This window comes from Mus musculus, chromosome 11, assembly GCF_000001635.26.
Source record: "Mus musculus strain C57BL/6J chromosome 11, GRCm38.p6 C57BL/6J".
Taxonomy (NCBI): domain Eukaryota; kingdom Metazoa; phylum Chordata; class Mammalia; order Rodentia; family Muridae; genus Mus; species Mus musculus.
The window spans coordinates 100,847,752-100,859,327 of NC_000077.6; the positions used below are offsets into that span (position 1 = coordinate 100,847,752).

Sequence of the window (11,576 nt, forward strand, 5' to 3'; positions counted from 1 at the left end):
GCATGACTTCACAGAGGCACACACCTTGTAGGGCGTTAGAACAATGAGGCTTCCATTGAGCCCACTTTCAACTAACACCAGATTTAAGGATGTTATTTTCCTCTTTATAGATCCTTTCTTTACTATAAGGACACACGTATCCCTTGCCTACGTAACAAACCAGAGGAACCACAGCAAGTATATTCACCTATATAAGCCTGATACAGACTGACTGTAATATCATTGGGACGAAAAAAATTAAACATATACCAAAAAGCAGTAAATGATGCTTTTGATCCCAATGGGATCCTTGTGTATAAGAAGGAGGAGGAAGAGGAAGAAGAGGAAGAAGAGGAGGAGGAGGAGGAAGAGAAATCAATCGAGACTAAGAAAATGGAGGTGAAATGAGAAGTCAGAGTCAATAGGAAGTGTTGGCCAAAATATTTCTGTTGCAATCCCCCAAGCACTGATAGTATTTGTCCTCCCGCCCCCTTACACACATCACAAAGCATACACGGAAGCATATCCTCCTTAAACTCAGCCCAACATACGTATATCAATGGCTTCTTGGCAGAAACAAGAAAACAGAGAAGGTAAAAATCAGGGAGGTTGCTGGGTCTGCAGCAAAGATTTTTTAGAGAAATTGAACTCTGAGTTATGCAATCACCAAACTGCTAGTGACAGAAATCAACTCTTGGTTTTTGTTTTTGTTTTGTTTTGTTTTGTTTGTCTTCTCTCAGATGTGAGAAGAGGGGTGGGGGTGGGAAGGGAGGGAGGGAGGGGGGAAGAAGAGACAGAGAGACTTTTCCACTCTCTTGAAGTGTACAACTTTGTTTGAATTTCCCGTTCTCCAAAGCCTACAGAAAACACGTCATCCTCTGGTGACACCTGGCCAGGGGTATGCAGGTGTTCTAACTGGACTCTTAAAACCAGAAGCCCCTTCCCGTTTAGCTCTATCAATTTTAACAACTATATTCCTTCATAAAATGGAGATTGCTACCAAGAAAACACATAACAAACCACTCAGAGGCCAACCAACAGAATTCCCCAGCTGAAAAGGCTCAAAATCAACTCAGTGTCCCCAAATGAAATGAGAGAAACATGAAATAAATAATCCATAAGTAAAATACATCCGACGGACACTGTAAACATCAAACAACAAAAACAAATGAACAATAGCATGACAATGGATAAGAGGCAAAGGCCCGTATCCTGACTGAATGATAATCAAATTATGTGAGATAATGCAGACTCAACAGCTGAAAGCTTATTAAGGCACCGGCAACTATCCAATAGATTTGGAAGCCCAAGATACAAGCAGATGATAAAAGCCACTGCTACAAGGCTACACAAAACCATCGGTCCAGTGACACCCTAGCCTTTTCAAGGGACATTCTCTGAGGATACTCTAACAACAACCTATAGAGTCTTACTGAGGCAAACATCTACTTCACTGCACAAGATGGGTCCTTGTGGGTGTGAGTCCATAAACTACTAAATATAAACACACTTGTGACCTGAGCTGGCAGCTAAGTCCATCTATCTGGGCCTCAGTTTTTACAATGAAAGAATGTAGTATAATCCCAGGGGTGGAGGCTTCCCAAATCGAAGATTCTATAAGCCAGTTTGCCACTATTAATTTAATACAAGTTCCGACCCACAGCGAGACAAGCACAAAAGTGGACATAGGTCCTTGAGGAAACGAATGGCCTCTTTTTGCCTTTAAAATCTTCTGGGTCTCATTAATCCCTGCTTTCTAAACGCTGCCGTTTGTTCTTCGCCTTTTCCATCACTGCTGGCTACAAGTGTTTGCAAACGCCTCCTGCTCCAGACAAGTCCCCCCCCCCGCCCCCTTCTGCTACCCCCCCCTTGATCACTCTGACCATCTTGCCAGATTCCTTTAGACTCAGACCAGCTTCTGTGATAAGACAGCTCTCCTTCCGACTCCCCATATCTACCCCCGACACCAGGATCACTTTTTTTTTAACTCTTTAACCTTGGCTAGGAAAAACAAGATAGAAAGAAAAGAAAGGAAAAGAAAAGAAGAGAAAATGAAAGAACAGCTTGCCCGCATCCCACCACCACACATTCAAGCCCAGGCCTGGCAGGTCCTGATGTGGGACCCCGCAGCCCAGAGCCTTATCAAAATGTTCATATTTGTTGTCTTGACTCCTTATAAGGCACTATTTCTTGAAGCTTTGCTGATACCCCCCACTCCACTGGGTACCTTCGGCTCATCGTTTTCCCCAGAGTCTCGGGCACCCCCCCCCCCCCGCTTTGGGGAGCACATTATAATAAGAGGAAAAACTGGGAGACAGCAGGGACTCTTCAGAAATGCAACAGGAAGGTGTGAGGCGGCCGACAGCAGTCCCCTCGCTCCCAGGGGATCGGCTCTGTCGGCGTCCCTCACACACCCATCGTGACACGCACGCGCCAATACTTTTCACGGTATCCACGGCGCCCCCCTCCGTGGCCTCCGCGCGCCCCTCTCGTAGCCACCACCAGCGCCCCGGGCCCCTCTGCAGCCGCCCGGCGCGGCCCCCGCGGCCTCCCCACGGCCCCGGAGCGATGGCGGCGGCTCGGCCCTGCCCAGCTTCTAGACAGCAGGAGCACGGGGCCCCGCCCGGGCTCCCGGGCCCCCTGGCCCCGCGCAGGGCGCAGCTCCTACCTCGTTCTGCCCCACCAGAGCCAGCGGTCTCTCCGGTCCCGCACGCTCTCTCGCACGCCCGCTCGCTCCCTCCCCGTGCAGGACCTCCGCGCGTCGTCGCCCGCGCTCGGTCCCCGCCCGGGGTGACGGCTTGGGCCGCCGACTCTCCTCCCGCCGGGGCCCACGGGGGCGCGCGCCGCTCTCGCGCTCAGGCTCCGGGGACGCGCGCCCGCCCGTAACCCCGAGCGCGCCCCGCTTCCTGGTTCCTGCCCGCGCGCGCTCCCCAGCCCCAAGGTCCCTCCGCGCCCCTGCGCGACCGCCCTGCGGGGCCCCGGAACCCCCTGCGCGCAGTGGAGCGCGGGAGCGCGCTCGGCTGGGCCTGCGCCGCGCGCTCCCGCTGCAGGCCGAGCCCGCGCCCAGCCGCCCTGGACACCCCCTCGAGGCTCCGGGACCCCTAACACATGCTGTTTTGTTTGGGTGGGAGAGATCCCCGTTTAAGGGCACGAGCGGCGGTGGTCTTGGAGATTGGGACACCCCCTCCGCGGCCCGCCCACCGCCCTCCCGCCGGGAAACCAGGCCCGCGTCCTCTAGCTCTCAGGCCGAGGGCAGAAGTCCATAGTAGCCCCGATCAATAATTATCCCGAGCTTGCTCCCTGGAGGGAGGTTTAAACCAGGGCCCCTGTCGCACTACCCCGATGGGCACAGGCAGGACCGGGCCAACTGGATCAGTGGATTGCCCCTGGGTGAATCTATGGGGCATATGGGAGACGCCTTCCTCCCTGGGAATTTTTGCTGGTAACTAATCTTGGTTTTGGGAGTGACAGGTTTATCCAGGGCCGTCTGGGTTCTCTCCAGGGGTAGAGGGTCTCTACTACCCTTTCCCCAATGTTGGGGAGGGTTGCTGTATGTGTGAGAGAAAGCAACCTGAGTCACCCACTCTCCCGCGCTCCATCTCCCCAAGCTGGCCAGTGGTTTCCCTGGCAACCCTCCAAGGGCCAACCCGGCCAGCCCGGAAGCAAGGCACATCAGTGGTACAGAAGCCACAGCTGTAGAAACCTCAGCTGCAGGGGCAAAAGAGGGAGGACCCCTTCCCAGCACAAACACACGGAACGTCTATTCTCTACAGTCACCTACAATTTGTCCCGCTGAAAATTTTCCTAGCCAGGCAGGATCGAGAGGCAAGCTCTTCTATGATTCTCTTCCCAGCAGCCTTCCCAGGCACAAAGGTTTGGGGGTGTTAACTGATCACAAAGCCCTTCTGCTCCTGCCCTACAGGCTGGGCCAACACCTGACACAGTGCTTGGCACAAAAAAGAGGGAGAGAGCGTGGGGGCTGGGCCAAGAAGCTGGATGGGATGGAAATCAGCAGCTCTGGGCTTCCCCTTCCCCACCTTTCCTCCCCCCACCCCCCCACCCCACAGCCAGCTTAGGACGAGTTAAAACTTCAGGGCACATTTCTCTGTTCAAGCTTCCATACCTGTAAGCTATCACCTCTCCCAGAAACACACTCCTGGCCTTTCTGTGTGATGCTCGCTCTAGGGCAGTGGTTCTCAACCTTCCTAACTCCGCAACCCTTTAATATAGTTCTTCATGTTATGGTGACTTCAACCATAAAATTATTTCCGTTGCTACTTCATACCTATAAAATTTGCTACTGCTGTTTATCATAATGTAAATAGCTGTGTTTTCTAATGGTCTTAGGTAACCACTGTGAAAGGGTCCCTAGATCCCCAAATGGGTCTCAACCTACAGGTTGCTCCTGCTCTAGGGCCCAGAGTCTAGGCAGTATAACTGTTACCCTCCTGTTTCTCACCACACACTTCATACCATGCCTTATCACCATACCTCTTGTGTTGAAGAACGATTTCTTGTTAGCATGTGTCTCCTCCAAAGGCAGACACAATATCCTGTTCACCTTTAAATCCCCCCACCCACACCCAGCCCTGTGTAGACACCCAGTAAATATGCTATACCTTGGAAAAGGAAACTGCAAGGACTATGTACATATCAAGAGCACAAGGTCCAAAAGCAGTCATACCATTGTGAACCCTTTTCTGCCTTGTTCTCTGTTTTCACTACATAGCAATATCAGTACTGTCTACCTCATGGCGTCCCGAGAATCAAGTGAGCTAAGAGATATGAAATAGTTCAAACCCTGCCACCCACTATATTTATGCTAACTGTTATAGTGGTTAATAAGAGCTAGGATTTAAATTTCTTTTCCTGAGATTGGGTAAGGTCTAGGACTCAACTCAGCTACTATAGCTGATGACCAACAACATCCAAAAGGGTGTCACTCCATTGAGAAAACCACAGCACATCTCTGACTGCTCACTAGGTAGCCAGTTAGTTAGTCCTGTGTTTGGAGCCACAAAGGATGGAATGTTCTGTGGCTACCTCAGCAAAACAGAAAGCTGTCATTCCGACAGGAAGAAAAGTCCACCATCCTCCTCCGTATTTGAAAATGCAGATGGATCCAGATACCTCCTCTTTGGATCGAAGGACCATACAGCTTCTATGTTGGGAGGACACCAGCCTTGGGATACAGAAGTGCTGAAAGGAAATTGAATAGAAAAGTAGGATCTTGGGAAATTCCAGAAAGATACCTGGAGGTGTAGAGATGACCACTGAGGACAGCTCTCAGTCCACTCTGACCTGACCAAGAGAGAAAGAGACTGCATGGAAGGAAGAACCCCAAGGCCTAGCTCACAGCCTATGGCTGTACATCCTGCCAATTCTCAGCCAGGACTAACTGGAGCCTCCTTTCGTCATGATCGGGGATGACCATGTGGCCGCCACAGAGAGCAGCTCCTTCATTTCACATCCTTCCTTCATAGCCACGGGGAGATCATGAGACTATTTTCTTGAAATGTATTTGAAACCACAACCACAACCTCCTTCAACCAGAGACCAGAGTTTATGTGGTTTCCCTGTGAGTACTTCTCTGGATCCCAGGAATCAGGCTGGCCCTGGGGATCCACCTGTCACGCATTAGCCAGGGAAGGACTCTCATGGGAATTTCCCTTCTATGGTAGAAGGGAATGAGAAGTCAGATCAGGCCCTTAGAGCAACAGAGGAGGCTAGACCCTTAACAGACAGGACAGGAGAGACCACAGAGCTCTTCTAGGACCTCTGGAAGCTGTCACAGCCAATGCCTCGTGAGGGGCTCTGGTGGTACACGGGATTGCTTCTGCCCAAGACTTAACAGCTAGATTTTCATCCAAATTTCAGCCTGCTTTGCCAGCTTGTCAGCCATGTGTCCTTGCACAAACTGCTTGACATCCCTGAAAGCCTCAGTTTCGCCTCGTGGATAAGTCAACATTAGGGGTGAAGTGAATACGATCTTTCAGGGCACATGCAAGACTCTAATAACAGTGGGTGTCCTACCAGAAAGGACATGAAGAACAGGGAAAGGAGACCCCCCAATTGCTCTCTGTCTGTCCTTCTGGACCGTGTGCCTCTTATACCATGTACAACATTAGTTAAATGGATGTTTTTTGGTTTTAAAGGAAAAAGGGAATGTGGCTGGGTATGCAGAGGCAGCTATAAAGTCTCAGGAGGATCACTGCAAGTTTAAGTCCAGGAGGGAGGGAGGGAGAGAGAGGAGGGGGAGAGGGAGAGAGAGATTGAGAGAGAGAGATGAGATTGAGAGAGACAGAGAGAGAGAGAGAGAGAGAGAGAGAGAGAGAGAGAGAGAGAGAGAGATTGAGAGAGAGACCAACTAAGCACGTTGCCTGGTTTAAGGAAAGGCATGTAATAAGAGTGTGCTTTCTTTTCTTCTCTCATCCTACTCCCAGCCAACTTTCCGGGTCAGGAGGATGCAGATTTTTTGCTGAGGGGTGGGAAGGCTTGGGAGGGGTAGGGAGGGAAGTGGAGGGATGGAGGGGTAGATCCAGGCAGGATTCACCACCTAGAGATTCTCAAGCACTCCTATCTGGCGCCTGTGTACCTCACCTATCTGGGCACCCTTCCAGGAATAGTTAAGGGGTGGCTCTCTGGAAAGCTCAAGGGCCCCCATGTCTCCTGGGACAGGGTCACCATGTCCTCTACACCCAGAGTCCTGGGGCGATCGTGCATTAACCAAGGGAGGGTGTGGCTGATGCAGAGGAAAGAACATTGCCAGCACAGCCAGTACCTTGCCAGCTTGCAGGGCAGGTTAGGAACTCAAAAGCCAGCCCAGCAGCAGGCAAAGATGCTGCTGCTGCTGCTGCTGCTGCCACCACCACCGCTGCCACCACTGTGGGCTGGAAAGCAGGTCAGTGGAATGTGAAAGGCAGAGCCATTTATAGGGCTCTGGGTTGGGGTGAGTATCTAGGATATGCCCTGAACTTGGAGCTCCAGGAAGCCCTGAGCTGTCTTAGGAGACTTCTTGTCCAACAAACATGTATAAAACCTCTGTTTTGAATAAGCAATAGAACACAATCTCTGAAAGAAAAGAACAAAACAAAAGCAAAAACAATAACAGCAACAAAAATAGACTAGGGTTGTAAGAAAGGACACACAATACACCTGGGATGCACCATACACATAGCGCCAGGCACTATAACTGAGTCTTGATTGGTACGTTTGCTGGTTTGTTGAGACAGGGTCAGCCCTGGTGGATCTTGAATTCACTGCGTAGCCCAGGCCATTCTGTCTCAGCCTCCCTGGTGCGAGGGTGGCAGGCACGAGGCATTATACCTGGCCTTGTGGCTGAGTCTTAACAGTATCCTGACAGATGGGTCTTGCTGGCCTCCTTTTGTGAAAGAGGATGCTCATTTCTGAAAGGCTGCTGAGGTTGCACAGGATCACAGGGCAGAGCCAAACTTTCTATCAGGCTCTTATAACTCCAAAGACTTTGTGTTTTCCTCTAGATCTCCAAGACTGTGAACAAACAGAAGGGTGTCAGCTAGGGGCCAAAGGAGTGTTGGTATTCCAGGTGGGTGGATGGAGAGCGAAGGCTTAGGGTTGAGAGGGCATGCAAGGGCACTGGGGTGTCCGAAGGTCAGGGTGAGGGGAAAGCGCGTGCTTGGGACTGAGCTCAGCAGTGCACAGAACCCAGGCCCAGAGCCAAAGGTTTTGGTCTCTTTGAGGTTATGGTCTTCATTTGCTCCTGGGACCATTGAGCCCTAGTTAGAAGCTTGGAGTACAGGGAGCAGACAAGGACAATGTGGGTGGGTTGGAGACTTAAGAACTGGGGAACAATAAGAAACAGACAGTAAGAAAGAAAGCCCCTGGGGTCATAACAAAAGGAAATGGCAACCGCACTGGGGGGTGGCAGGGAAGGAGCCCTCTCCCACATACCCCCCAGAGGACTCAAGGTCAGGTGCAGGCTGGTCATGGCACAAAAGAGTTCTTGTTGAGCTGGAAGGAGGGCAAACTAGCTCAGCGGGAAGAGGGAATGATAGTCATCAGGGTGAGGACACGAAGCCAGGCTGGCCTGGCCTGGGGTGCTCAGAACTGTGGCCAAGCCCACTCCTGCCCATTCCACTCTCTCCCACAATGTTCCTGGCCTAGGCCTGCCATGAGCCAGGTGTGCAAAGAGCAGGTTTCCTCCTGCCCACCTGGCCAGAGAGAAGATGGGCACTCAGTATTGTATCCACACCCTCTTCTGTGTGCCTAGAGTACCTGACCTGCTGGTCTCTCATCTGGGTAGGTGGGCATGGCAGCTGGCAAAGAAAGCAAGGTTCCTAGCCTCCACTGCACCACCCAGGCTAGTCCCACAGCCTCCCTCCCATCCCTCTATTCCCAGAAACAAAGGACAGTCACTGTGCCTCCGGCAGGGTAGCCTTGTGTTCTCTTGGTGAGTTCTCTGTAAATTGACTTCTCTGAAGAGTGTTAGAGACCAGGGGACAGAGATGGAAAGGGGGCTTCACCCCAATCCCAAGGCTCCTTACCCTTCTCTGCATTTACAGAGAACACACACACACACACACACACACACACACACACACACACACACATTCCCCGACTCTGGCCTATTCTGGCTTCATGATCATTAATAGGGCAACATTTCTACGTAGAAGTGAGGTAGGCACCGAGCACTGGTCTGTGGCCAAGGCTGGGGGCTGAAACAGTTGTAGCCAGTCCAAGCAGAACTCAGATAGGTGAAGGAGGATGTTTAAAAGCCTCAGGGGTGTCTGCTCTCCCTGTCCAGCCACAGGACACAAACACTTGCTGGGAAACCTCTCATTTTCTTGGGAACACCTTTCTGGCTCCCAAGCAACAGAAGCGCTCCTTGAAGAGGAGATAGGGCAGAAGAAACAGGTGATTTTGTTTCACCTGCCTAGCCCAGGTACACTGAAGCCAAGGGAGACTTCTACCTCCATCTGTCCTCCCTACCACGTGCTTTGCAGGCCTTTCAGACTCTCCTGATGGCCGAGAGCAAGGCCAAAGGGGCCACTTAGTATTACCCTTCACCTTCACACAACATATGGTCACACAGACTCACTCTGTACAACAGGGCTCTGCTAAGTGTGGGGATGCAGGAGCTGGGATCGATACCAAGAACCCGCCTGGGCTAGATCAGCCAGTAGAGATCTCTTCACTCTATAAGTACTCCCTGGGCTTAGAGGTGGCACAACTCGGAATGGTCACTGAGACCCTGCCCACAGGCTGTCAGTGGCAGCAAGCATCTACAGTGCCAGGCCTGCAGCTTCAGCTAGGTCTCTTATGGATGAATCATTGGGATGATCCCAGCCCTGCCTTCATTCAACGTTGGCATAAATGTGCCATGATTCAGGTCAAGATGGGTGTGGAGGGAGATGCGTTTCTGTGTGATTTGGGGGCATGTGCGCATGTGTATATGTGCGTGTATGTGTATGGGTACCCAGGTGTGCACACGCACAGGTGGAGGCCAGAGGTCAACCTCAGGTGTCAACCTCAGGAGGTGTCCACCCTGCTTGTTTAGATAGGATCTCTCACTGGGACTTGGGGGTGTTGACTAGTTAGGATGGCTGGGTCGTGAGGCTCAGGGACACCACTTGTCTTCATAGCCCCAGGGCCAAGATTACAAAGTACATACCAACATTTTGGGCTATCTTGTTTGATTTTGTTTTGAATCCTCTCTTACCCCAATGAATATTGCAACCCAAAATTGGGGATGAAGCACTGTCCAAGGGGAGAAGCACTGTCTGAGGGGAGAAGCACTGTCTGAGGGGAGAAGCACTGTTTGAGGGAAGAGAAGAAGCACTGTCCGAGGGGAGAAGCACTGTCCGAGGGAAGAAGCACTGTCTGAGGGGAGAAGCACTGTTTGAGGGAAGAGAAGAAGCACTATCAGAGGGGAGAACACTGTCCGAGGGAAGAAGCCAGTTGCTACTTCCAGGTCTACACAGGTACCAGGTATTTCTGATCTTCTTAACTCCTTTCCCTCCGAATTCAGTTTTCTCCCTTAGAGCTTGATCCCCTAAAACCACCAGGATGCTTTGTGGTGAGAAATAACAGAGACCAAACCAAAGGACTGAAAGCAAAAAACAAACAAACAACAACCCCCCCCCCAAAAAACCCCAAATAAACAACAACCACAACAACAACTACCAAAACCCAAATGTGACACTTCCGGGTAACTGTATTATCTGGAGTCAGAACCACAGACACCTCTGTCACCAACCTAACTCAACAGCCTCCTTCCTCAGCGCCCATCTTGGGAAAGCTGTAAAATTGCCCCACACCCCACCTGCCCAGTGAGTATCTTCGAGATAGCAGAGGCATAGAAAAAGGTAGAATGGAGCAGTGGAAGATGCAACCAGATGAACTGGCAAAACGTCTCAGTGGGTAAAGGCGCTTGCCAAGCAAGTTTGGCAAGCACGGTTGACAGAGAGACATTATTCCATGGTTGTTGTTCCCTCCACAGGAGGGCCACAGCATATGCACACACAATAGTGATAAGAAACAAGAAAATGATGTTTAAAGATACAAGGATTAGGAACCTCAAAACGGCCCAATGAGGAGAGAGCCAGAAGCAAGGCAGGGAGCCAGCTACCTTTGGGTCCTGGTAAGGTCTGGGGACATGAGTGGGTTCTGCAGACTCTCCTACACTTCTGCTGGGTGGCACCTCCCCGCTAGCTTTTGAGTAAGCAGGCCTAACCACCTTCCCAGCAAGCCCAGCCCAGCCCAGCCAGATGTGGGAGCCCCAGACTTCTGTGGGTCCTGGGGGAGGGGTCTGGAGAAGTCAATGCCTGGAAGTGGGTGGGCAGTTCTTGTACCACACCCACTCTCAGGTGTCCAGATGGAGGGCATGACCAGCGTGGTCCTCTGCCTACAGATGTAGCTCAGAGAACTTAGGAAACCTAATGAATCTACTGTCACGTCCACTGTGAAAGACTGGGGGACACAGGTGCCAAGTGGGGTCCACCTACCATGAGGCAATGGGCTTGGATCTGTCACACTGGCTCCAAGAGTCTGGTCAAGTCACTTCCCCTATCTGGCCTTTTATTGTTCCCATTGGTAAAGTCACCTTTAAGGCCACTGGCAGCTTTGCATGTTGATGTTCATCTGGAGCGGAGGGTCTAACTGGCTCCCGGTCAATCCATTGTACAGAGTAGAGGGGAAAGACGGGAAAAGGCTTATGCCTACTCCTCCTGAGCCCCTTACCCTACCTGGTCCTGGCAGAGCATCTGAAGAGCAAGGTCTCTCCCATCCTCTGATCCTCCTTGCAAACCCCCCCCCCCCCTGTTTTCAATTCCTTTCCTCGTGATCCTGCCAAGTAAAGTCACTGTGACCACACACAGAGGGCGGGGACAGCCCAGACATTTCAACTTCTGCAGAAAAGGTTCAGGTTTTCCCCACCTCTAAAGTTGAAAAAAAAAAAAAAAAGAGTAAAAGAGGAGGTCCAAAGACCAGAAAGAAGGATCAGGAACTCGGAATGGAAAGAAAAGATACAAGAAGAAATTAGTAAGAGAGGAAGCCAATTAAAATGATCCCTCCAGGCCACTGGGTCTTGGCCCGGATGGTATTCGAGTAGGCAGCCAGGC

The 11,576-nt window shown here is 51.4% G+C and overlaps 1 protein-coding gene across 3 annotated transcripts in view; it reads right to left on the minus strand.

The window, feature by feature from the left end:
- Positions 1-11,253, minus strand: part of Stat5b (signal transducer and activator of transcription 5B) — a 78,274-nt gene extending 67,021 nt beyond the window's left edge. The window contains exon 1 of one of the 3 annotated variants that reach the window (NM_001113563.2): positions 2,648-2,830. Coding sequence is in view for 1 of the 3 variants with exons in the window: in XM_006532723.3 (XP_006532786.1) it covers positions 11,202-11,219 (18 nt within the window). In the remaining 2 variants the exon portion in view is untranslated. Of the gene's footprint in view, positions 1-2,647; positions 2,920-11,201 lie in introns of those variants that run through there. The other 2 variants (XM_006532723.3, XM_030245749.1) reach the window with 2 other exon arrangements.
- Between the last annotated feature and the right edge of the window lie 323 nt (positions 11,254-11,576).